Below are 24,755 nucleotides of genomic sequence, written 5' to 3'. Positions count from 1 at the left end.
CTCTCTCTCTCTCTCTCGCCCAAAATGCGGGACATCTTCTCAATTTGCGGGACGCGTGAAAAATCATGAACATGCTGTGCAGTCCCGCACAAAGCGGGACATCTGGTCACCCTACGGCACATAGGTGAGTTACAACACAGCGAGATACATGGGAACTTTTATACAACTCATTCAGTTGATTGGCTAGCAGAAAAACGAGGGAAATTAGCTGATTGGGTATAGTCCAGAAAGAGGGAAACCGTGGGAGACAGTGATTGGACAAGGAATGAACGAAGGGGGCGTGTATATCAATGAGTGAATGATATAACTGACTGGCACATTTTAATAAAGTGCAGGAAGATAGAAGATAGAATCATGTTGATAATGTAAGCCTATAGTAAACTATACACAATGCTAATATGATACTATTATTGTAGACGCTATCAGTGTTGTCTGGTGATTATCATTCCAACTTAGAAACTAAGACAGATGTAAACTTGGCCATATTGCATGGCGATACAGATGGGCCCAGCTCAGAGATGCAAAGAAAATGAGGGAACATCAGCGATAGAAGAGCAGTACAGCTGCCTCAGTAATTTGCCTGGATGCACTCACTCCACTATTGGTCCCATAGCCACTCCAGTCAAAGGAAGTGAAGTCTCCACATTGTCTTGGTGCACGTTCAGGGAAGTGTCCTCCTCCACCAATACAGTACTATAAAAAAAAAAAAAAAAAAAAGTAAAGCCAATAAAAACACATAGAGACGTGTGTTGTTATACTTGTGATACTTATGAAGACTTTCCTCTGTCTTACATTAGTTCTGCAGTAACCTAACCCTGGAATACTTCTTTGTTGTAATATCTGCCATTACTGACCTACTGCAACAAAGTACAGTAGTCACATAATTAGATTCTCACATGTTCAACATTGCCTCCTGTTGGTTTGATCCCAGAGCAGATGGCAGTGGCAGCACGCTCATTGTTGATAGCTCTGAAGCTGATGTAGCCTGGGGTAAACTGACCTAAAGGAGAAGCAATAAATAAATAAATAAATGATGTAGCCTGGGGTAAAGTCACCTGTAGGAGAAGCAATAGATAGATAGATAGATAGATAGATAGATAGATAGATAGATAGATAGATAGATAGATAGATAGATAGATAGATAGATAGATTGGTCGATCAATCAGTCTAGGTCCTGCATGTGTAAAGTTAATGTAAATAAAGATGATTGAAGCTAGATAGATGCAAAGAGGTTTCACTGGACAGATCACATGAGCACAGAAACCTGCACATTCTGTGCATTAGTACACTCTATATTATACCAAGATCACAGCAGAAGACAAGAGCAGCACATAGACTATCTGCTAGTACACACAACATGCTCATTTTAAATACTATTACCTCTCGCAGTGGGTCCATAAAACATGCTTGTGGTGTCCGCATCTCCATGATCATATATGATAGGGAAGTATGGTCCATTATCCGTGACTGCAGATCCTTCATTGTACCTCACTGGGTAATGCTTGAAATTGCAAAAAAGTGAATGTTAGTGCTATTTTCCTACAGCAAACACAGTGAAACATTACACATTCAATCATTAAACTAATAGTACTGCAAATAACTTTTTAAATGTAGTGCTTTTACCAGTTAAGTGCTGTAAAATAAATGCTGTAAAATCAGCTGGGGGCATGCATATTCAAAAAAGAAAGCTTGTAGGTTACTACTGGCTCCATTCAGGCCTGCTCAAAAGAATAGCAACCCTGCATTATAAAGGAATGGTTAACCTTGAAATGAAAATTCAGTAATTATCTACTCACGATATTGGATGGGGGGGGGGGGGGGGGGGGTTGTTACTTAGTTAGTTGTTAGTTAGTTTGTTAGAAAGTAAGGTTTGTTAGTCCATACAACAGTCCTGGAGCTTCCCATTTTAAGGATTTCTAATGTTTTGATGAACCAAAACAACCCCAATCCAAGTCAGAAACACAACAGCACTGTGAGCCTGTTGGAATTCAAAAACCTTACTATCAACACTTAACTAGCCTGTACTCTACTACTGTACTGTACTGTACTGTACTCTACTGTACTGTACTATACTATACTGTACTGTACTGTACTGTATACTGTACTGTACTGTAATGTACAGTCAACATAGTGACATCTATCTAGCAGCGCCCAGTTGGTGAAAAAGTTTTACTGTTTTTACTTGTAAATGCATATATACTGCTGTCATCCCTCCCTGTAATGAGTGGTCACAACCTCAGAACTGCCAGAGTTGGATTTGTCCCTATCCAGCTTCCCCCTGCAGTCTCCTTCAAGCCACGCCCCTTACACTCTGTTCCCCCAGACGGGTTAATGTGATGTCACTCGGGTCCTTAACCATACTGCGTGCGTTCTCTCTCACACAAGCTACCTGCACCATTTTGTCTATAGCCACAAAATTAACACTTCTAGCTGGAGTGACGCCAACTGTACGTGATCCAGCAACTGCGGAGGTGCATTCGGTAAGTCTAGGCATTTTGAGATGTCCTCTTTCGCGTAGCAACCGTTAAGTTAGCGATAGCTCGTTGCTAACGTTAGTTGTGGACACAACCTAGCGTGCTGGTCCACAGACGCTAATCTGATTGGCCGCTGAGAGCCTGGGGCGGGCTCTCCCTCAGCGGCCAATGAGAACTGTTAGTTCTGAATATATTATAGAAACAGACCATTCTTGGGACGCAACGAGATGAGGAAGTGACAACTCCGTCAGGGTTGCTATATTTTTGACAAATTAATCCAGAATCATGTTTTATGGACCAGAGACACACGTTTTTAAGAGGTTACAGCTGCACGAATTGGGACCTTTAAATGTTCATCTTCCTACCAATTCTAGGTAAATTTCAGACTTGAAAGCCGTGTCCTGACTCGTCTGAGAGGTGAAATGCAAATGAACTAGAGTCATTATGATCAAATGTTTCATGTGAGTCAATCTGATTGGTGAGAATGAAATATTTGCCTGATTTAAATCCCTGTTCACTCCCTGTTAAGCTCAAGCCTTGAAAGTCAACTCAACAGTTCATCCTTTAAAGTGATAATACGGAAGATTTCAGTTTTGTTCTCTTGGGTGACACTTATTGGTGATGAGATCCAAACTGTTATTATGTGACATTACTCAGTTTGTTCAGCCATAGTAACCACGCGTAATGCTAGCAGAGACCGGAAAAAAGTAGCTTGTTATCCTTCACACAAGAGTTGTCAGGAACCTACAGTAACCTACAGAGTGAGTCTATTGGGTTAGCTCCGCCCACCCTTTGTCACTACAGACACCAAGTTCATAAATGCTGCAATACTGAAAATACAAAGGCTTCCATCAATAGGCCATACGCTCAATCACCATTGTTTTAACTCACTATCAGATAGATAGTGACTTAACAGACATTTATTTAGATGAAAATCTTCTGTATTATCACTTTAAGGAAAAGGGAATGAGTAGGAATACATTTGGATAGGAACATCTTTCTTGTAGGCTACTGGTTACATACATAACCCAAGTGCAGAATGTATTAAGGCACAGTAGATCTTACTGAAAAGAGTCCAAAGAGGTTCCCCCCATATGTGGGTAAGAAGCTGCTGGCTGTGTGGTATCGTAAGATGGCTGTGCTTGTCCAGTTCTCCAGTGGGCTGATGTTGGGAACATGCCACACTGACATATCACTTGCAGATAAGTCATAGTAGCCAGGATTCTGGGAAAGAAAGGGAACAAGTGAAGCAACCATCCCTGTGTAGTAATTTATTTCAACTGGACTTTAAAGCATTGATGTTTTTCTCATTAACGATGTTTGTCAGTCAGTATCGTCAGTATAGTCAGGAACCATCTACTGTAGCAGACCTTGAAGTCATCAGAGGTGGCACCTTCGACTGTTCCAAAGACGTTTCTGTTGGCCCAGTTTCCATCTCCTCCTGGCAGATTAACGTTGTCCCCCTGCTGGCTGGACCAGCGGTCACCCACTGTACATTTGCCATACATGTTGTTCTCATGTACGCTCGCCACCAGGGTCCACCCACCACCTGCAGTGGTCATGTCACAGAAAGTCTGGTAGAATATGCCATTACCAGTGGCCAGGTAGTACAACCCATCTAAATTAAGGAAGACAGAGGAGTGTCATGACAATGTCTAGTAGCAATCACAACTCCAAAACCTAATCAGGAGGGCTGCTAAAATCATTGGCATGCAGCCCGCATCTTCTCTCCAGGAGATTTTTGAGGAGACATCGAGGATGCAGGGCATTAAAATCACCTGCGACCCAAACCACATCCTTCATACAGAGTATGAGCTGCTGCTTTCAGGCAGAAGGTACAGGTCACCAAACCACATCCTTCATACAGAGTATGAGCTGCTGCCAGCAGGCAGAAGGTACAGGTTACAAAACCTGCTTCACACAGAGTATGAGGTGCTGCCGTGAGGCAGAAGGTACAGGTTACCAAACTGTAAAATGAACAGGTATCAGGGTTGGACTGGGACTAAAAAAACAGCCTTGGACTTTCCTACGCAGACCAGCCCACCTCAACCAGCCCGCGGCGCGGATACTCCACAACCCCGCCCCCATCGACGCACAAACACAAGAGCCAAAATTTGGAGGGGACAACATTCGGCGACGACCAAAGGTCGACGCTGAAAACTTTTGACGGCAACCTTAGCTCACAGGCGAAACTTTTTGGCTGTTTTTCGAAAATGTTGGTCGTTTGAAGCCAGATTTAGAGGAATATCTAATTTTAAATTAACATTAGTCTGTTGTGATCTCATTATTGAGTTTTAACCATCAATATTTGCTCCTTTTCTCATTAGGGTAAATACTGTATGTTTATTTAGAGATTTTTGTCAATTATGTGCTGTTATGGTTATTAGCTTAGTCACTCACTTCTACTAGCTTCTATACTATTTCCACAGGAGTAATCCTGTGGGGATGGTGCATTCCCAAAGTGGTCCACTGGGGTTCACTGTCTCAACCAATATTCCCCCCTTTTTTTCTGCAAGCGGCCCACCAGCCCACCGGCCCACCAGGATTTGTCCCGGTGCTCCCGATGGAAAGGCCGACTATGACAGGTATACATTTTATTTTGTTCCACTCAAACTACAGTAAGAGATGATGTATTGTAGAGCATCTGTGCAATACGGTACCTACCTAACATTAGGTACATACCTACTGTATGTTCTCTCAAATGGCCAAGACAAAGTTCTCCTAAGGGAGACAAGAAAGGCTAATCGAATCGAATCGAATCTAATCTAATCTAATCTAATCTAAAATGGATTTGATCAAGATCACCTAAATAATAACAATGATCTAAATAATAACAATGCAACATGACATTACTGAGGTTGCACTGCTGTGCACACCAACTGACCTGTGTTAACACCATAATCTCTTAGTTGTTTGCAGCTTCTGGCCACAGCACCTGCACAGAAAAGATCAGATTCTGATTCATGGTATTCTAGCATCACCACCACATGTATTAGTGTTTGTCTCTTGTAACGGACAAGCCCGTCTTTTATTGTCACACGAACACCACAATACATGCATGCGGTCACAACCAGGGGCGTATGCAGAAATTGAATTATAGGTGGGCCTGGAGCAAATTGGGTGGGCCTGGATAGGAAGGGGCACAGATGCCCGGCCGAAGGCCGGGCCCACTCGGGTGGCCGGCCAAAGGCCGGCCGGCCGAAAAATTTGACGTGTTATTTTACTAAAAATAATGCATTTGACCATCATTTCAAGTAGAATGATACCACCCAAGCAAGAATATTTCAAGTGTTTCAAGTGCTTTACTGAAATATTTGGACCATATTGTTGTGCTCGTTATTTGGGTGAATTTAGTTAGGTAAAATAAAATATTAATAATCCGAAAATTATTAATATTTCATAAAATTATTAAAATCAAATATGTAATCCTTGGTAAGGATTAACCTAGGGGCACCACCGGCTTAATCACCGGACCTAATCTGAATCACCTTTAGTCTAATCTGAAAGGAGAGAGTTCTTACACCTTAGACAATAGTTTACCACAATTCCACAAAATCACTCTGAAACAGTTGAATTCTAATAAAAGTTGACAATATTTATTATATATATAAAATAAAAGAGAGGGATTGGCAATACAGTCAGTGAATTCATGTGGTAACTGAGTTACATTCTAAACATTTCAATGTATGGTCGGTGAATGTGAGGTAGGGGTATTTATCTGCATCAAAAGTGTAAAGCACCGGATGAACACTAGAGGGAGGCAGAGTGTGTGTATGTGTGGGTGTGTGTGTGTGCGTGAGGGGTCTGTTCTCAAAATGGCCGACCCGGAAGGGCCGACTAGACACAAAATGGAGGCTACGGGGGTGTGCTTTCGGGCCAAAATGGCGATCGGCCCAAGATGGAGACTAAGGGAATGTGTTCTCGGCACAAAATGGCGGTTAGCCGACTAATAGCTATGTGTGTGAGTATTTAGCAAGGAAGGGTCCGTTCACGCGCTTGCGCACGTGCCCGTGAGTGAGAAATAACACCGTCTAGATGAAAAACAGGGCCGTGAGGCTCTTACTTCGCCACGATTAGTTAATCGACTTTGAATTGGCGAAACAAGTTCCTCTCAGCTCGTTGGCTATATTAGATCCACTCCGTGGATCGGTGAAGAAGTAACTGGCTAGCGTCTAAACACTCGGATTCAGTAATGCATATATAACCCACAGTCACAGTCAGATATAAACAGTCACAGATTCATTCACAGTATCATATCAGTTAATCATGTACATCTAAAGATATATATATCATCTAACTCTAACAATTCTAAGCCCGGACTTGAGTGATCAATTCAGTCAGCTTACTTGGCTTGTTCGTTCAGCTCTGCAAACGCGGATGCAGGTTTGTTGCGGTCGGACTCGCAAGGTTCCTCCAGCGGGGAGGAGGGGTGCTCGTGGAGCGGGCGGCCGCTTGTCTCGAAGAGGAAGACGTGGAGGAAGGAGCGGGGGTTTGAGAATAGGCAGTCGATCTCAGCTGGCCACGCTGGGTTCTTGCATCTGCTGTCGTCTCAGTGGAGGAAAGGGGGAACCTCACAGCTCGCTTCTTCGGGTTGAGGGCACTCAGGCGATGCGGGTCGGTTTCAGGATATCAGAGCTGGCTTGGCCCTGATGTGGAGGTCGTCGGCCTGGTTGCGGCCTGGGCGGCTCGGGTCCGGGCAGGGGGGAAGGGCGGTTTGTCTCGGGACACAAACGCACGTCCTGTCGCGACGATTAGTCACTTAGAACTTCTCAGAGGAGGACCTGTCTGCAGCTAGGCTGCTTAGGAACTGACGTTTTCAGGCTTCAAACCGGTATATGTTTTGGGGTGCAGGGCGTGTCTTTGCTGCGGTTTAGGCACACCGATTGGTTCCCCTTATCTCGCTGCTGTGGGACAAAGGAATCGGCTCGCATCCCTGTGGTTTTTATCACGGGTGTGGTATTCAAATTGGCCCAAATGGCCAGGTATGTGGGGGTTGGGTGCTCCCACTGTCTCCACCAGGACCAGCCAGTATTCAAACAACATGTCTCTCATTCAATGTCAGTTTTCGTTCAACATGTTTTTCATTCAATATCACTGTTAATTCAATATCAATGTTAATTCAATATCAATATCAATACTCCAATATGTCTGGCCCAACATCCCCCCGATGGTTGAAAGGGTGTGTTCTGGCACAGTCTTTAAAGCATCTCCAGGGCCATGCGGCCTGCGGGTGGCGACCCATTGGTTGCCTAGTCCGTGAGGCTGAAAGGAGCAAGTTCGTTAGGTCCTACGCTATGTGGTCCTATGTGGGCTCAAGTCCGGGCAGATCACCTGTGTCCGGGCAGGACTTTTCTCAAGCTATTCTATCATTCTATATCACACAAACAATACATTCAGATTGTCATCCTATACTATATCACACAAACAATACATTCCGATTGTCATACTAGTCTACATCACACGAAGCAATACATTCAGATTGTCATACTTCAAGTTTCCTAGGCAGGGCCTGGGCCCGGTTCTCTATCTTGGTCATTTAGCTCTTCGTTTTTACACGATTTGCATAAAGGGGAAGGGAGAGAAGGAGTGTGAGGTAGTGTGATGACCTCGTTACATGTTTGGTGAATGGGGGTCCAGTTGCCTTGGGGCTGAACTAGACTAGTTTGGTCCCTCGGGGGACCGTGTAGAACACCGTCTGATTCATAGGCTCAGTTTAGTGACCATGTCATAGCGGTTGTGTGACAGTGTTTTAGCCTACATGTCCTGCGGTTCAATGATTGGTAGGTTGACAAGGAATCCTATTTCTAGATGCTGTGGATCTATGAAAATTGGGATTGCACTGCCAAGACTATATGCCAAGTGTACCTGAGAGGGCTAGGCCACGGTGGTCGTGGCAGATTTTAAGATTTGTTCAACCAGAGATAGGGAGACTAGGTAGGGGGGTATGTTACCCCCACTCAGACTGGTGACTGAGGAGGATATCTCCCTGTAAGGTCTTGTGTCAAGTCTCTGGTCGCGTGCACATAGGTCTTGTCCTCTCGTACTATGCTGGTTAGAGTCTGTAAGGCATGGAGGTTGAGTCTGAGTTACTGGCAGTAGGGCTCTATGTAGCCTAGGTTAGTGGTTAGTGCATACTGGCGGAGTGAGTGGACACGCACCTATCCTGGCTGCCCTACTAAGTCTCGTTCACTACCTCTGTGGTGGGGCTTGCCCCCCCCCCTTTGGAGGTGTGTACGACCGGTTAACTGACACTCCCAGTGGCTGCCGCATCAGCGCTGGGTCAGGTGCATGCGTCGGGTTCTGCACCAGAGTGTTGGTTGAACGATTGTCCAACTTAAAGAAAGGAGTGCCGCGCATCGTCATGTTTTGTTCTCTGTGCCGGGGCAACGGCTGGGAGCATGCCTGCCTGCCAGGCAGTTTCTGTCCTGGGCTGATGGCCCGGCGTATGGGAACATTCGCGGTTCGAGCGGGAACTGACGTGCGGGTTTCGTTTGCGGAGAATGCGGGGAGCAGCCGCTCCTGTTTGCACAGGCGGCGGTACAGCTCGGGGCTAGTGGTGGAAACGTTGCGTGCCGGCAGCGATGTGCCAGCTTCCTTGATGACAGCGACTTGTCTGTCTGTGCTAGGCTGGCGGCCAGGTGACGCCCATGGCTTTGGCGTTTGAACCTGAGCCCAAATGCGATTGCTGGAGCAGTCGATGATTGGGACTAGCCGGTCCAGGAGATCCTGGCCAATGAGAAGCGGTTCGGTATCGAGAGGGCTGATGTGAATGGGGTGGCGTATAGTCATCCCCTGGAAGGTGATGTCCAGCAGAGCACGCTCAGCAATGGGGGTTCGGTCTTGCGTGTAGCTGGTGATGCTAAAATCACAAGGCTCGATCCGAAGTGGCCTATTGGTGGTGTGCATGGCTTTGCAGACCTTCTCGAAGGTGTTGGCACTCATCAAGCTGATGGAGGCTCCTGTGTCCACTAGGGCGAGGGTGCGAGTGCACCCCCCTACCACCACTGGGGTGTAGATGTGATGGGCGTTGCCCTTGCGGACAAGGTTGCCCATGAAAGTTAGAGTAGGACGGTTTGGTGAAGCCTGAGAAGGAGACTTAGGAAGGGATCTGGTTCTTCGGGGTCCCCTCCGCCTGTTGACAAAGCGAACTTTGGCAGGTGGCAGAGGTTCCCCCCCGAGTCATGCGACCGGGGTTTTGTCTGGCTCCGGCGGGGAGCCAGCTGGTTTGTCTTTATCAAAGAGCAGTTTTACTGTGTCAGCTAAAGCGTTCAGCGCGTCTCGGGTCGACTGGTCTTCCGCGGTTGTTCGCCTGTCCCCACCGTCTGTGCCACTCCCTGGCTTCTTCTTCTTCTTGGGTTTACGTGGTTTCTTCCATGGCTTTTCCTGGGTTTGGCCTTGGAAGTTACCTGACGGGCGTGGGTCCTGGTCTTGGCTCTGCCAGGACCGTCCCTGACTTGGATGGTAGAAGCTACCATGAGGATTTTGGGCCGGCTCCTGGTTCTGCCAGGGCCGTCCCTGGGGGTTGTCTCCCCCTTTGCCCCCGCCCCTGGAGCTTACCGGCCTGTCGGGCTGGTGGCTGGGTGCGTGGGGCCACGGTGGCCGGGGAACAGCTGGTGCTCTGACTTGGGGCACTTTGTCGCCCTCTAGGGCTAGACTGTCAGCTACTGGGTTCTCTACTCGGTAGACTTCCCTCCCCTGGGCCTCCTCCTCATCCGAGTCGGGCTCTACCCCGTAAACTTGGGAGCCCTCTGTGTGTTTCTTGGCTACCCGGGGGCGTGCTTCCCATGCCAGCTGTGCATACTGTCGCGTATAGCTCAGCGTGGCTTGGTGGTGCCTACAGTGTGTCTCCACATTGGATCTTATGCTCTCGTGCAGGTTAGACATGTACGTGCGGATGAACTCCTCATCTCCCTCCCCACCGCCGGTGGGGGGGCCTCTACCCTGAAAGTAGGCTGCTGACAGGCGCCTGTGGTACTCTCTGGGGTCCTCGTCTACTCTCTGCTTGATAGCTTCAGCGGCCCGTCTCGCGAGCATCGGACAGGAGTACTGACGGTACTCCTGTCGGAGGGCCTGGCAGACAAGTCGGTAGCTCTTTTGAGTCCGACTGGGAAGTACGTCTATGAAATCGCGGGCTGTGCTCGTGGTGGTCTTCCAGACCAGCCAGAGCTTCTCGCGTGTAGTGGGTCGCTCCAGATTGGTGAGAGAGCGATTGACCTCCCGTATGTAACGGTCGACGTTGGAGGCACGGTTAGTCGGGTCAAAGCGTTCTATGTCCTTGGCGAAGGACTCGATCCGTCGGTCGCGGACGTCCCTTTCCCGCGTGGTGAGCAGATCCTCAGAGTCGGATGACGGTGAGTCACTGAGGTCGTCCTGCTCCGGGCCGCGCCCCCCCCAATCCAGAAAGGGGTGGGCGTCGCCTCGACCATGGCAACGTCCTTCCTCCCGTCCCGGGGGAGGGGAGGAGTCGATGTAGCGATCATCGCGGTGCTGCCCCCCATCGCGCTCGAGCACCGATGAGGGGTCGCGGTGATGGCGGTCAACATAGCGTGGCGGCGGCGTGTTGTCACGATTGTGATCATTGTGGCGACGCCCCCCCTCGCGCGTGCGTGGTGGGGAGTCATCGCGGTAGTGACGTCCGCTTCTCCTAGTCTCTTGGTGATCGTCCCAGCGGTCGTCTCCCCCCCACCCCAAAGGTGGGGGGCAGTCGTCGCGGCGATGGTCATCTTGGCGACATGGCGGAGAGTAGGCACGACGGTGGCCAACATAGCGATGTCCCCCCTCGCTCGTGCGTTGTGGGGGGTCATAGCGGTCGTCGTAGCGTCGTGGCGGAGAATAGTCACGATGGCGTTCACCATAGTGGGGCTCCTCCCTGCGCCTTGACGGCGGGGAAAAGTCGTCACGACGGCGACCGCCATGGTGTTGTGGCGGAGAATAGTCGCGGTGGCGTTCACCATAGTGAGGCTCCTCCCTGCGCCTTGACGGCGGGGGAAAATCGTCACGGCGGTGGCCGCCATGGCGTTGTGGCGGAGAATAGTCGCGATGGCGTTCCGTGTGGCGTTCGTTGCCCCAGCGGTCGTCTGCCCGCCGCCCTGTGGGCGGGGGGCAGTCATCCGGGCGTGGGGGCGGGGAATAGTCGCGATGGCGGTGTGGGGAAGCATGGTCGCGGCGGTGGCCTTCGCGGCGAGGCTCCTCCCCCCGCCGTGACGGCGGGGGAAAATCCTCACAGCGGCGGCTCTCCCAGCGGCGGCCATCGCCTCTCAGCCACGGGGGAGCGCGGTCGCTCCTGTGTCTATTCCCCCCCTCCTCTTGTGGAGGGGAGACTTCAGTCCTACTGTACTCGAACCATGGTTGTTCAAAGGTGGCCTTTTTGTGGCCCCTCTCACGGGTTAGCGAGCCCCCTCGGTCGTCCCTATGCGATTGCCTTAAGGACGTGGACTCGAACGGGGGATTGGGTCCCCTGGCCTCACTGGGCTGGGACCCGAGTACGACGGGCGTGTCGATGTCGTATGGCGAGGGTTCGGCTCCACTACCGAGCCCGTTACGCAGTGCAGCCGGCGTCTGGACGCCGTGCGATGAGGACGCTTGTGGAGGCAGACTTACCTGCCTCTCTTCTCCTGGGACCTGGTGGGGGGTGGACGAGAACGGAGGCTTGTCGGTTTCACGCTTACCGTCATTGCCTCCCTCTCCATCACCCTCTTCCTCAGAATCTGCTTGGGCTGCTCGCAGTTTCCTTTCCAAGTCCTGGATTGTCCTCTCTTGGTCTTCGTTTGAGACCTCCAGGCACGCATTTTGCCTGTCCAACTCAGTTGCTCGGTTATGCAGCTGTGTGTTGGTTTTTCTGTGAAAGGTTTCTCTGTGGAGAACGAGATAAAGCAGCTCTGACAGCATGGTGCAGTTTACCGTATCTGCACTTTTCATGGCGGCTGCTTTTCCTTCCAACATTTTCTCACATTCTTCTTCTGTGAGCTTCCGCAGATGTTCGATCTGTCCTCTCCCAGGAGGAACCGCGTTCATGAGCGCTTCATGTAACAGCTGGTCGGGCGAGGCCGAGTGCTCTGCAGCAGCACTCTGGCCGTTGTGCTGTGACATCTTACCTGCTAGTCAGTGCACTTCTTAAGCTTAGGTGGAGCTCGTACCTGTAGCTTGAAAGTCAAATAACTTGACTTGAGAGGCAAACGTAAATAGGCTTGTAGTCAAACTGTGTTTGCGAAAGTCCTATTGTTGAATTTTAAATATAAGCAGGTTTTAATTCAACTGTAGTTGCCTAATGTTAGGAGTTAGTCGCTATGCAAGCTTGAAATAAGGGGTTCTTAAATCAAAACGATTGAACTGTGTTAGTTGTCTGTGTCAGTCTGAATCTGTGTCAGTCTGAGCGGTGGTAGCTCTGTCTGGCTCCGCTCGTTCTGGCTGGAAGCTGTTTGGGAGGTTATTAGCATTCAGTGCTTGGCATGCGCTTCAGTGGTTACACAATGCAATTTAGGTAATTCAGTGTTTCAGTCAAAATTGTGATATTTGTGGTAAACTCTGCCTGAAAGATGCCTCGGGCGGGGCTCCAAATGTTGTGCTCGTTATTTGGGTGAATTTAGTTAGGTAAAATAAAATATTAATAATCCGAAAATTATTAATATTTCATAAAATTATTAAAATCAAATATGTAATCCTTGGTAAGGATTAACCTAGGGGCACCACCGGCTTAATCACCGGACCTAATCTGAATCACCTTTAGTCTAATCTGAAAGGAGAGAGTTCTTACACCTTAGACAATAGTTTACCACAATTCCACAAAATCACTCTGAAACAGTTGAATTCTAATAAAAGTTGACAATATTTATTATATATATAAAATAAAAGAGAGGGATTGGCAATACAGTCAGTGAATTCACGTGGTAACTGAGTTACATTCTAAACATTTCAATGTATGGTCGGTGAATGTGAGGTAGGGGTATTTATCTGCATCAAAAGTGTAAAGCACCGGATGAACACTAGAGGGAGGCAGAGTGTGTGTATGTGTGGGTGTGTGTGTGTGCGTGAGGGGTCTGTTCTCAAAATGGCCGACCCGGAAGGGCCGACTAGACACAAAATGGAGGCTACGGGGGTGTGCTTTCGGGCCAAAATGGCGATCGGCCCAAGATGGAGACTAAGGGAATGTGTTCTCGGCACAAAATGGCGGTTAGCCGACTAATAGCTATGTGTGTGAGTATTTAGCAAGGAAGGGTCCGTTCACGCGCTTGCGCACGTGCCCGTGAGTGAGAAATAACACCGTCTAGATGAAAAACAGGGCCGTGAGGCTCTTACTTCGCCACGATTAGTTAATCGACTTTGAATTGGCGAAACAAGTTCCTCTCAGCTCGTTGGCTATATTAGATCCACTCCGTGGATCGGTGAAGAAGTAACTGGCTAGCGTCTAAACACTCGGATTCAGTAATGCATATATAACCCACAGTCACAGTCAGATATAAACAGTCACAGATTCATTCACAGTATCATATCAGTTAATCATGTACATCTAAAGATATATATATCATCTAACTCTAACAATTCTAAGCCCGGACTTGAGTGATCAATTCAGTCAGCTTACTTGGCTTGTTCGTTCAGCTCTGCAAACGCGGATGCAGGTTTGTTGCGGTCGGACTCGCAAGGTTCCTCCAGCGGGGAGGAGGGGTGCTCGTGGAGCGGGCGGCCGCTTGTCTCGAAGAGGAAGACGTGGAGGAAGGAGCGGGGGTTTGAGAATAGGCAGTCGATCTCAGCTGGCCACGCTGGGTTCTTGCATCTGCTGTCGTCTCAGTGGAGGAAAGGGGGAACCTCACAGCTCGCTTCTTCGGGTTGAGGGCACTCAGGCGATGCGGGTCGGTTTCAGGATATCAGAGCTGGCTTGGCCCTGATGTGGAGGTCGTCGGCCTGGTTGCGGCCTGGGCGGCTCGGGTCCGGGCAGGGGGGAAGGGCGGTTTGTCTCGGGACACAAACGCACGTCCTGTCGCGACGATTAGTCACTTAGAACTTCTCAGAGGAGGACCTGTCTGCAGCTAGGCTGCTTAGGAACTGACGTTTTCAGGCTTCAAACCGGTATATGTTTTGGGGTGCAGGGCGTGTCTTTGCTGCGGTTTAGGCACACCGATTGGTTCCCCTTATCTCGCTGCTGTGGGACAAAGGAATCGGCTCGCATCCCTGTGGTTTTTATCACGGGTGTGGTATTCAAATTGGCCCAAATGGCCAGGTATGTGGGGGTTGGGTGCTCCCACTGTCTCCACCAGGACCAGCCAGTATTCAAACAACATGTCTCTCATTCAATGTCAGTTTTCGTTCAACATGTTTTTCATTCAATATCACTGTTAATTCAATATCAATGTTAATTCAATATCAATATCAATACTCCAATATGTCTGGCCCAACAATATAATGATAATACAATTATCTCAACCTTAAAAGGTTACATATAGGTGCCAAATGTTGCATACATGAATGCTTATACTTGTGTGTATACTGTTACTTTATACAGAAATTAGAACCACTGATCCATATACTGCTGTGAGTTTAAAAAATAACAACACTGAGGCTGCTTCAAGTTTGAACAAGACGCCCTCTGGTTTATTTATCCACAGAGAGAACAAAATTCCTAGATGTCATGAAGTTGTCATGCATTAGACTCTGGAGATGATGTGCCCTGCGTTTTTACAAAAGTAACAAAACCATTGGCTAGCAATGCAGCAGCAAGTTTGCCTCTAGAAAACAACCAATTAAAAAAAAAAAAATTTTTTTTTTTTGGGTGGGCCAGGGCAAGAAGTGGGTGGGCCTGTGCCTACCCAGGCCCACCCGTAGATACGCCCCTGGTCACAACACACTCATGCTGACAGTGGCCGGTGAAAAGTGTCCTCTGCATTTAACCCATCCAGGCATGTCCTTTCCTCCGGGGGGCAGGCCAGGAGCAGTGGTCGCTTTCTCGTACAGCGCCCGGGGACCAACTTCGGATGTTGTCGTCACTGGTCGGATGACGATGACGATCTGATCTTCTGCATGTTTTTAGTGGGGGGGGGGGGGGGTTATATACGGAGGAACCCCCTGGGGGAGCACGGGGAGAACATGCAAACTCCACACAGAGAGAAAGGCCCTTACGACGAGATAACCCACCTGGGCAGTAGGCACTGAAGATATGGGGGGGAACACAACCACAGCGCTCACAGTGTCCCAGGCGAGAATCGAACCCAGGACCTTCTGACTGTGAGGCGACAGTGCTACCGACTGCGCCACCGTTGTCAGTTCAGTCTTAAAGGTACAGTAGGCTGCTTTTATAATGTGTTTATCAAACAAATAATTTTAGTGATTAAACAGGAGAGCAGACAGTATCAAAGAAGTTAGTATAGGTAGAGGAACTGTAGGTTAATGCCATACCTGACACATGGTGAACAACCAGGGGAAGGATAACAAGAAGAATTGTCCATCTTTCCATGACTGAGGAGACCAACAAAATCAGTTACAACATTTTGACACAAGTTTGAGATGTTTCAATACTGCCTATGCTAAACATCCATTTGTTAAAAGCAATTGGATTAACTTAGTTTAGGGACCATTTCTTGTGACTTACCTGGCCAAATGTGATACACGGAGAAAGACAAAGCAGCTCTTCTTCTCACTAGACTGTACTGTTCTCTGATGGATGAAGAATGAGGGAAAAGGAAAATGTGGCATGATGTGTTGTCCCACCTCCTCCTTTATAGCCAACCAACACATTAGGGAGCGGCCAGCAATGGTGACACTTTCAGTGAAAGCTCAGAGACACAGTGATCCATCTGTCTGTCTGTCATACTCTGCATACTTCAGTGTTGCTGACAAGTTGGCGACTATATAAAACAGTATTCCGATAAACACTATCTTTTGCATCAATGCATTTGGCTCCCCAACAAACATATTAAGTCAGGTGTCAGCAACCTATGGCTGGAGGCCACTTCTGGCACGCGAAGGTTTAACCAGTGGCATGGCAGCACACAGTAGCAATACGTGCAGGGGAACAATTTTGTCAGAGAGTAGAGGAAGTACAGCCTGGGAAAAACCATCTTGATAATGTGACCTCAAATTCCATTCTTGAATGTGTTTAGTACGAGGCATTCTTCTTTGGCCCACAGAGCAATCATCAGACGCAATTTGCCAAATTTGTGTCTAACGGCCGGTTCACACACACGCCTAGAGCGACGCTTTAAGCAACGCTTTAAGCTACGCCTACGCATATAGGCATTGCTTCATGCACGCCTGGCGCCTATTTTCGTTCACACAGGACGCCACACTGAAGCCCCGCTCTGCGCTACACTGATCACATGAGCAGCGGTTTTTTTACACTTTTCAGATCTGATTTATAGCATGGGTGAGTCCTCTTTTTTATTGTAATGTGCAAGTGAGGATGTCTGTCTATTTCCTGGCCCGCTGTAATTGTTATTTTCCCTCGGGTAATCATGTGACTATGAGTCATCAACACCATGAGTGATACATGCATTGAGACAGGGGGGGTATATATACATCTGACAGAAAAGACGTTAATAGAGGAACACATGAAGGACAGCTCTCCTACTATGCACTCGTTAATTCGCGCTCCACCCTCCCTTTTGGGCAAACTCGGTAGAAAATATGGCCCAAGTCCATCAGAAACAACAGCCAGCTTGACAGTTCAGCGCGCCTAGACGCTGAAAAATAGAACAGACGCCTAAACGATAAATGCAGCGCAGCGTAGGCACAGCGCGAGCGTGGCTTCAGCACAGCGTGGCAGCGGTATGTGTGAACGCTCTCGTCTGTTAACAAGGACGCCTAAATTTTAGGCGTTGCTTAGGCGTTGCTTAAAGCATCGCTCTAGGCGTGTGTGTGAACGTGGCGTAAGAGGCAGGAAGTAACAGGTGCAAGCAGAATATTAATGAGGGTTTTCAATTTCGAATCCTTTTGGTGATCCAATGCCGGGGCCCTCGTTAGTGTTTTGCTTGTACCTGTGTTACTTCCTGCCTTTTAGACACAGAATTGGGTGTGAAGTGAAAAAGGCTAATGACTCCCATGGCTGCTGCAAATACTGTTATTGTTATTCTATGTTTAACATTTTTGCAACAATGTGAGTTGAAGGCATTGTGGTGTCTCGGCAGCCTAACCCCCGGCAGGTGAGAGTGGGAGGACGGCCAGCCACGACAGTGACATCAGAGCCGGGGTTCCAGACAGAGACGCTGTCTGGGCCACGTCATCAGTAAGAGGTGTTTCCCCAATTAGCTGCTCAATCAGTGGGACCGCTAGCAGCTGCGCGCTGTTAGGAGCGGCTCACATGGCTGTGACAAACTGAGCAATCAGCGAGCCTAGAAAGGGGAAACAGCTCTGAAGGTCCACTGTCTGGCTGGCTCTCCTCGAGAGAGAGGGGGTCCTCTCCGTGCTGTCGGGCGGTAAGGTATAATTTACAATCCTCTCCCTAAGCTCATGATAATGACTGTATATGATTTCTGACCGCTCCTGTCTCTTATCGCACGCAGGCAAGATGCTGGAGCATGTAACTAAGGCAAGCTACTGGTGGCAAGTTACTGGAGAATGTATCAGAGGACTGGAGCATGTATCAGAGGAAGTGAGCCCGGCCACAGGCTGGAGCCCTCACCAGAGGAAGCGAGCCAGGCAATGTACTGGAGCGCTTGGTGCCACGTTTTGGAGAAAGCTCATCTGCTGTGACTCACCTGTTAGGTGAACCCCACCTGCCTGGATTGAGACTTTGAATGAACAGCCCCGAGAAGGGAAGAATTTAAGTTGATTTGAATTGAATAATGAATAAAACAACGCTCCTTGCGTTTAAACCTGCTTTTCGTGTCTTGGCTTGCATCAGAGTTGCCACAAATGGTGGAGAATGCAGGCACTCTGATTCAACGCCAACCTCACGCACTAGGGAGCAAAAGCTGGCTCTAGTGGCGCTGATAAAAAGCCAAAGTGAACTACAGCAGGTCGTAAAAGAATTGGGAAAAAAAAGTAGAGAAAGACGAAATTACTTTACGGCCCCCCCCGGAGACGTGCTCACCAAGCAGAGCCCGATGAGGACGTCGAGGCCGACTGGGAGCTCTTCGGGGAGACCCCCTGTAGAGAAAAACTCGTCATAGACCGATGCCTACGCTCCTTGCCGCCCGACGCCAGAAAACGCCAGCCACTCAGAACCGACCCGGCCGAGACAGCCGCCGCCACCGGGCCCCACGCAGAGCGAGCCGCGCCCTGATCCCCCCGATGAGGGGAAACGAGGGGAAAACGGATTCCCCGTCAGCGCCTCGCCTGCCCAGCCTTCCGGATGGATTCCGAAGGACCGGGGTCCGAAAGCTCGGCCGGAGACGAAGGTCCGCCCGACGCTAGACAGGATGCAGCCCAGGGGAGCCCCTCCTCGCTGAACGCCTTGGGTGAGTTATGGAAGAACCACCAAGTCAGCGGGGACGGGATGCGCTCCACCCAGAGCGATCTCCTCCGCACGCCCGACGCCAGAAAAGAAAGCAGAAAATGATGATGGAAAAAAAAAAAAAATGTTTCAGCAGGGACATGACGTGCGCTACCCAGAGCGTTTAAAACTGGGAAAAAGGAGAAAAAAATTTTAGGGGGAGGATGGGTGGCTGTGTGGCTTGGTGAAGTTATTGGAGAACCACCAAGTCAGCGGGGACATAATGCGCTCTACCCCGAGCGATCCCCGCCGCAAGCCAGCCACTCCAGCTAAAGCTGCTCCAGCCGTCAAGAACGGCAAAGCAGCCCAGAAAGCAGAAAGCGATGATGACGATGAAGAAAAGGACGACTCTGAAGAAGAGACTCCACCAGTGAAAGTGGCGAAGAAGGCCACTCCAGATGAAGATACTCCAGCTGCCAAGGCTGCGACCAAGCCTGCAGTGAAGGCCCAGCCTGCTAAAGAAAAGTCAGAGAATGATTAAGACGAGGAGGATGATGACTCTGAGGAAGAGGTGCCACTCGCCGATGCCATGTCCCGCCGTGAGGAAGCAGGAGACATGGAAAAGAGATATGGAAGCTCGCCGCACGGGCAGCGAGCTTAGGGGGAGGATATGTGGTGTCTCGGCAGCCTAACCCCCGGCAGGTGAGAGTGGGAGGACGGCCAGCCACGACAGTGACATCAGAGCCGGGGTTCCAGACAGAGACGCTGTCTGGGCCACGTCATCAGTAAGAGGTGTTTCCCCAATTAGCTGCTCAATCAGTGGGACCGCTAGCAGCTGCGCGCTGTTAGGAGCGGCTCACATGGCTGTGACAAACTGAGCAATCAGCGAGCCTAGAAAGGGGAAACAGCTCTGAAGGTCCACTGTCTGGCTGGCTCTCCTCGAGAGAGAGGGGGTCCTCTCCGTGCTGTCGGGCGGTAAGGTATAATTTACAATCCTCTCCCTAAGCTCATGATAATGACTGTATATGATTTCTGACCGCTCCTGTCTCTTATCGCACGCAGGCAAGATGCTGGAGCATGTAACTAAGGCAAGCTACTGGTGGCAAGTTACTGGAGAATGTATCAGAGGACTGGAGCATGTATCAGAGGAAGTGAGCCCGGCCACAGGCTGGAGCCCTCACCAGAGGAAGCGAGCCAGGCAATGTACTGGAGCGCTTGGTGCCACGTTTTGGAGAAAGCTCATCTGCTGTGACTCACCTGTTAGGTGAACCCCACCTGCCTGGATTGAGACTTTGAATGAACAGCCCCGAGAAGGGAAGAATTTAAGTTGATTTGAATTGAATAATGAATAAAACAACGCTCCTTGCGTTTAAACCTGCTTTTCGTGTCTTGGCTTGCATCAGAGTTGCCACAGCATCCTTTAGATTTCACCTGCTGTAAGTAAGGTTCCTTTGGTCAGGTGCATGTGTTGTACTTGGAGGCAGTATGAATTATCAAACAACATACGGTACTATAGTAAACTCTCAAACAGCCCCTCCTGGGCTACCGTACAGCAGGGCTAGACTGTCCTCATACCAAAAAATCTGATCCTTGAGACTAACTGGAACCTTCTCATTTTTGTATCATTCTGTGATCATTTATTCAAGATGAAAAAGAGACTTATTACTGGAAGACTTCTCTGAGACAAATGAAATTGAATTGAGATAATAATTTTAGTAATATTTGAGAAAGTAAAGAGATGAACATGAGATCATTCTGAGACTTTCATGAGACAAATCTGACAAGTATGATCCTTAGACGAGATCTTATTATTGTATATCCAATGTCTCGTCCTTGACTCAGTTATTTATCTTAAATGTCCAACTGAAGCTATGAAAAGGTAGCATGATTTTTTAGCCATATTTGAAAAATATGAGAAACAATTAAGAATTTAATTAGTTAATATTTAGTCATTAGAATTAGCTGTAATAAAACAAGAATAAGTTTAAGATCAACGACCTTAAAGTGGCAAAACATATCAATTTTAAATAAATTTGCATTCATTATTTATCCATCTCTATTGTTTAATCATGGGATCAAGAGGCATAATAATACACAACACAGCCTGTATTAACATGTGATTCCACCATCCCTAAAAAAAATAAAAAATAAAAATACTGTGTGTGTATATATATATATATATATATATATATATACGATTCAAAATACAATGCTACAGCATGCGCTGGGACGCGTCATCAGTGATGTTAACTGTGGGTCGTAAGGTGTTTCGGGTCTATCCAACATCATACACCCTCGCCCAGTAGACCCAGCCGAGGCCGATTAAGACCCCGACCCGCGTCCCGGAATAGGTCCGCGGAAGGGTTGATCACGCCCAATCCGCTGCAATAGAGTTTAGTGCTACACCGCAGTATTGTGAGACCTTCGGTGCATGGAGGTCTAAGGCCCTCTGGGGTGATTCCAGGCCGGGCATCTCCTTCGTCTCACCAGAACCTCCTGTGGCAAAAGGCAATCCTACCATGCCGTACCATGGGCAGGGAGGATGCCTCAAGGAGGCCTGTGCGCTGCACGTCATACACCTGCGACGAGCACCTCGCTCTAGCCTGAAGGACCCCAGGCCACGCCGATGTTTACGCAGATTTTCAGGAGGCTGATCCGTAGCGTTTGTGGATTTCTCCCTCACGAGAGAGCCAGGCTGGGGTGCTAAAACCCATTCAAGATTCAAGATTCAAGATTCAAGATTTTTATTGTCACTCCATGGTACAAGTATCACGAGTGAAATCCTTGTGCTGAGGACTCCGTTTACAACATAGTACAAATGTGACAGGGCATATGAGTGCAAAAACAACAAGAGACACAACAAGCAATAAGGCAGTATAGTGATAAGACAAGTCAGAGACAGTGGCATATTCACTGCACATACTGTAGGTGCACATGTCATGTGCATACTTTAGACGTGCTTAAACATTTTAAATTCGGGTATTTGACATACAGGTGCAAATAGCATATTCATTATTAAACATACAATTAAACTCGGCGTTTTAAATTCGGCGTATTTGACATACAGGTGCAAATAGCATATTCCTTATTAAACATACAATTAAACATTAGACATACGTTATGGTAGCAGCTACAGTGCGGTACAGTACGGCTACTACACTATTTGTGTATGTTAAGGAGTCTCGTGGCCTGCGGGAAGAAACTGTTCCTCAAGCGATTTGTGCGTGCTTTTGGAACCCTGTATCTTCTCCCTGAGGGTAACAGGGAGAACAGGCTGTTGTGGGGGTGGTTTGTGTCTTTGATGATCTTCAGGGACCTCCTGAGGCACCGCTGTTTATACAGTTGATGCAGTTCTGGCAACTCACTTCCTGTTACGTGCTGGGCCGCGCGTCTCACTCTCCGTAGCGTCCTGCGGTCCATGGTGGTACAGTTCCCGTACCAGGTGGTGAAGCAGCCAGTCAGCAGGCTTTCAATGGTGCCTCTGTAGAAGTCCGTAAGGATTTCTGGCCTTAGCCCAAATTTCTTCAGGCGCCTGAGTCCGTGTATTCGCTGTTGGGCCTTTTTGACAACAGTGGCGGTGTGGCCGGACCAAGTCAGGTCCTGGTGGATGTTGACTCCCAGGTACTTGAAGCTGTCCACCCTTTCCACCACTGTGCCGTTGATGGTGATTGGGGGGTGTGTGCCCCCCCCCCCCTCCTGTAGTCTACAATGATCTCCTTGGTCTTGGAGACGTTCAGAGAGAGGTGGTTGTCCTGGCACCATTGTTCCAGGGCCCCCACCTCCTCTCTGTAGGCCGTCTCGTCGCCCCCCGAGATCAGCCCCACGACCGCTGTGTCGTCTGCAAACTTCACGATGGTGTTCGAAGTTTGAGTCGACACGCAGTCGTGGGTGTAGAGGTCGTACCAGAAGGGGCTGGAGACGCACCCCTGGGGCGCTCCTATGCTGATAGTCAGTGGTGAGGAGGTGAGGTTGCCCACCCTCACCACCTGGCGGCGGTCTGTCAGGAAATCCAGGATCCAGTCGCACATTGCTGTGTTTAGTCCCAGATCCTTGAGCTTGCGTATCAGCCTGGAGGGTACTATGGTGTTGAATGCTGAGCTGTAGTCCACGAACAGCATTCTTACATAGGTGTCCTTCCCCTCCAGGTGGGACAGGGCGGTGTGGAGCACGTGTGCTACTGCATCCGCTGTGCTCCTGTTGGAGCGGTATGCAAATTGTAGCGGGTCGTGGTCCGGGGGGAGTGTGGGGCGGATCTTTGATATGACCAGCTTTTCAAAGCACTTGCTGGCTATTGGCGTGAGGGCTATTGGGCGCCAGTCATTGAGGCTGGTCACTTTTTGCTGCTTGGGAATGGAGATGATTGTCGCTGCTTTGAAGCAGGAGGGAACTCGTCGGAGGGAGAGAGACTGGTTGAAAATGTCTGTGAATACGCCTGCCAGCTGGTGGGCGCAGGCCTTGAGGACCCGCCCGGGGATGCCGTCCGGGCCGGCCGCCTTGCGTGGGTTGATATGCAGGAACGACCGGCACACTTCATCCTCAGTGATGGGGGGGGTTTGGTGGTTAGGTGGGAATGGGAGGGGGTGGGGGTGCTGAGGGGTGGGGGGGAGGAGGGGGGGAGCGGAGGTGGTCGGGGGGGGGGAGAGGAGGAGGGGTGGTGGAGGGGCGGAGAGGAGGAGGGGTGATGGGGAGGAGGGGAGGGGTGATGGGGGGAGAGGAGGGGGGGGTGGAGGGGGGAGGAGGGGGGAGGGGGGGTTGGGTTGGGGAGGGGTGGTGGGGGGGGAGGGAGGGGGGGTGATGGGGGGGAGGAGAGGGGGAGAGGGGTGGGGGAGGAGGGGAGGCGCTCTGGCAGAGGGGTCGAAGCTAGCGTAGAACGCGTTGAGTTCGTCCGGTAGGGTGGGTGACGTGCTGGGGTTCTGTCGTGTCACCTCTTTGAAGTCTGTGGCAGCATGGAGCCCTCTCCACAGTTGTCTGGGGTTGTTAGTGTCCAATTTTGACTCCAGCTGCCTTCCATAATTTCTTCGTGCTTTTTTTATAGCGGTCCGGAGGGCATATTGTGCCTGCTTGTGTTGTTCTGGTGTGCCAGAACTGAAGGCGGTGGTCCTGGCGTGAAGGGCAGCCCTGACGTTGCTGTTGACCCAGGGCTTTTGATTTGGCATTATTTTGACTCTCTTTGTGGGGACTATGTCGTCGGTACACTTCTTTATGAAGCATGATGATGATTTATGAATCCCGTACCGGATGCAGTCTCTCCGACCGTCAACTGTCTCTCCAGCTTGTCACCAAACTATACTTGGTTGTCACCTAGTCTATTCCCAAGTGTCACTGGCCAGGGGGAGCCAGGGGTTTCGGTTCAAGTATACATACTACTGCATGCGCTGGGACGCGTCATCAGTGATGTTAACTGGGGTCGTGGGGTGTTTCGGGTCTGTCAACATCATACACCCTCGCCCAGTAGACCCAGCCGAGGCCGATTACGACCCCAACCCGCGTCCCAGAAGCAGCCGCTCTAATCTAATCTAATCTAAAATGGATTTGATCAAGATCACCCAAATATTACCCAATAGATTACTGACGTTGCACTGCTCTGAACACCAATTCACCTGTGTTCTCATCAAATTCATCTTTTAGTCGTTTGCAGCTTCTGGAACTTCTGGGCTCAGCAACTGCACAGAAAAGATCAGATTCTGATTCATGAATTCTAGTATCACCATCACATGTATAAGTGTTTGTCAGTTCAGTCTTAAAGGTACAGTAGACTGCTTTTATAATGTGTTTATCAAAAGCATAATTTTAGTGATTATACAGGAGAGCAGACAGTATCGAAGTAGTTATTATAGGTAGAGTTACTGTAGGTTAATGTCATACCTGACACACGGTGAACAACCGGAAGGATAACAAGAAGAATGATCCATCTTTTCATG

The 24,755-nt window shown here is 49.2% G+C and overlaps 1 protein-coding gene across 1 annotated transcript; it reads right to left on the bottom strand.

Moving 5' to 3' along the window:
- Positions 1-540: 540 nt before the first annotated feature.
- On the bottom strand, positions 541-9,416 carry LOC310775780 (intelectin-like; the record flags this gene model as incomplete). The annotated part of the gene is made up of 6 exons (XM_083635914.1): positions 541-693; positions 897-995; positions 3,540-3,698; positions 3,845-4,092; positions 5,359-5,409; positions 9,206-9,416. The coding sequence occupies 6 exons, from the start codon at positions 9,414-9,416 to the stop codon at positions 541-543; spliced, it is 921 nt and encodes a 306-aa protein (XP_083492040.1).
- Positions 9,417-24,755: the final 15,339 nt, after the last annotated feature.

The sequence above is a fragment of the Poromitra crassiceps genome (genome assembly GCF_964638095.1).
Source record: "Poromitra crassiceps genome assembly, chromosome: 4".
Classification (NCBI taxonomy): domain Eukaryota; kingdom Metazoa; phylum Chordata; class Actinopteri; order Beryciformes; family Melamphaidae; genus Poromitra; species Poromitra crassiceps.
This window is presented reverse-complemented; position numbering and strand designations above follow the sequence as displayed.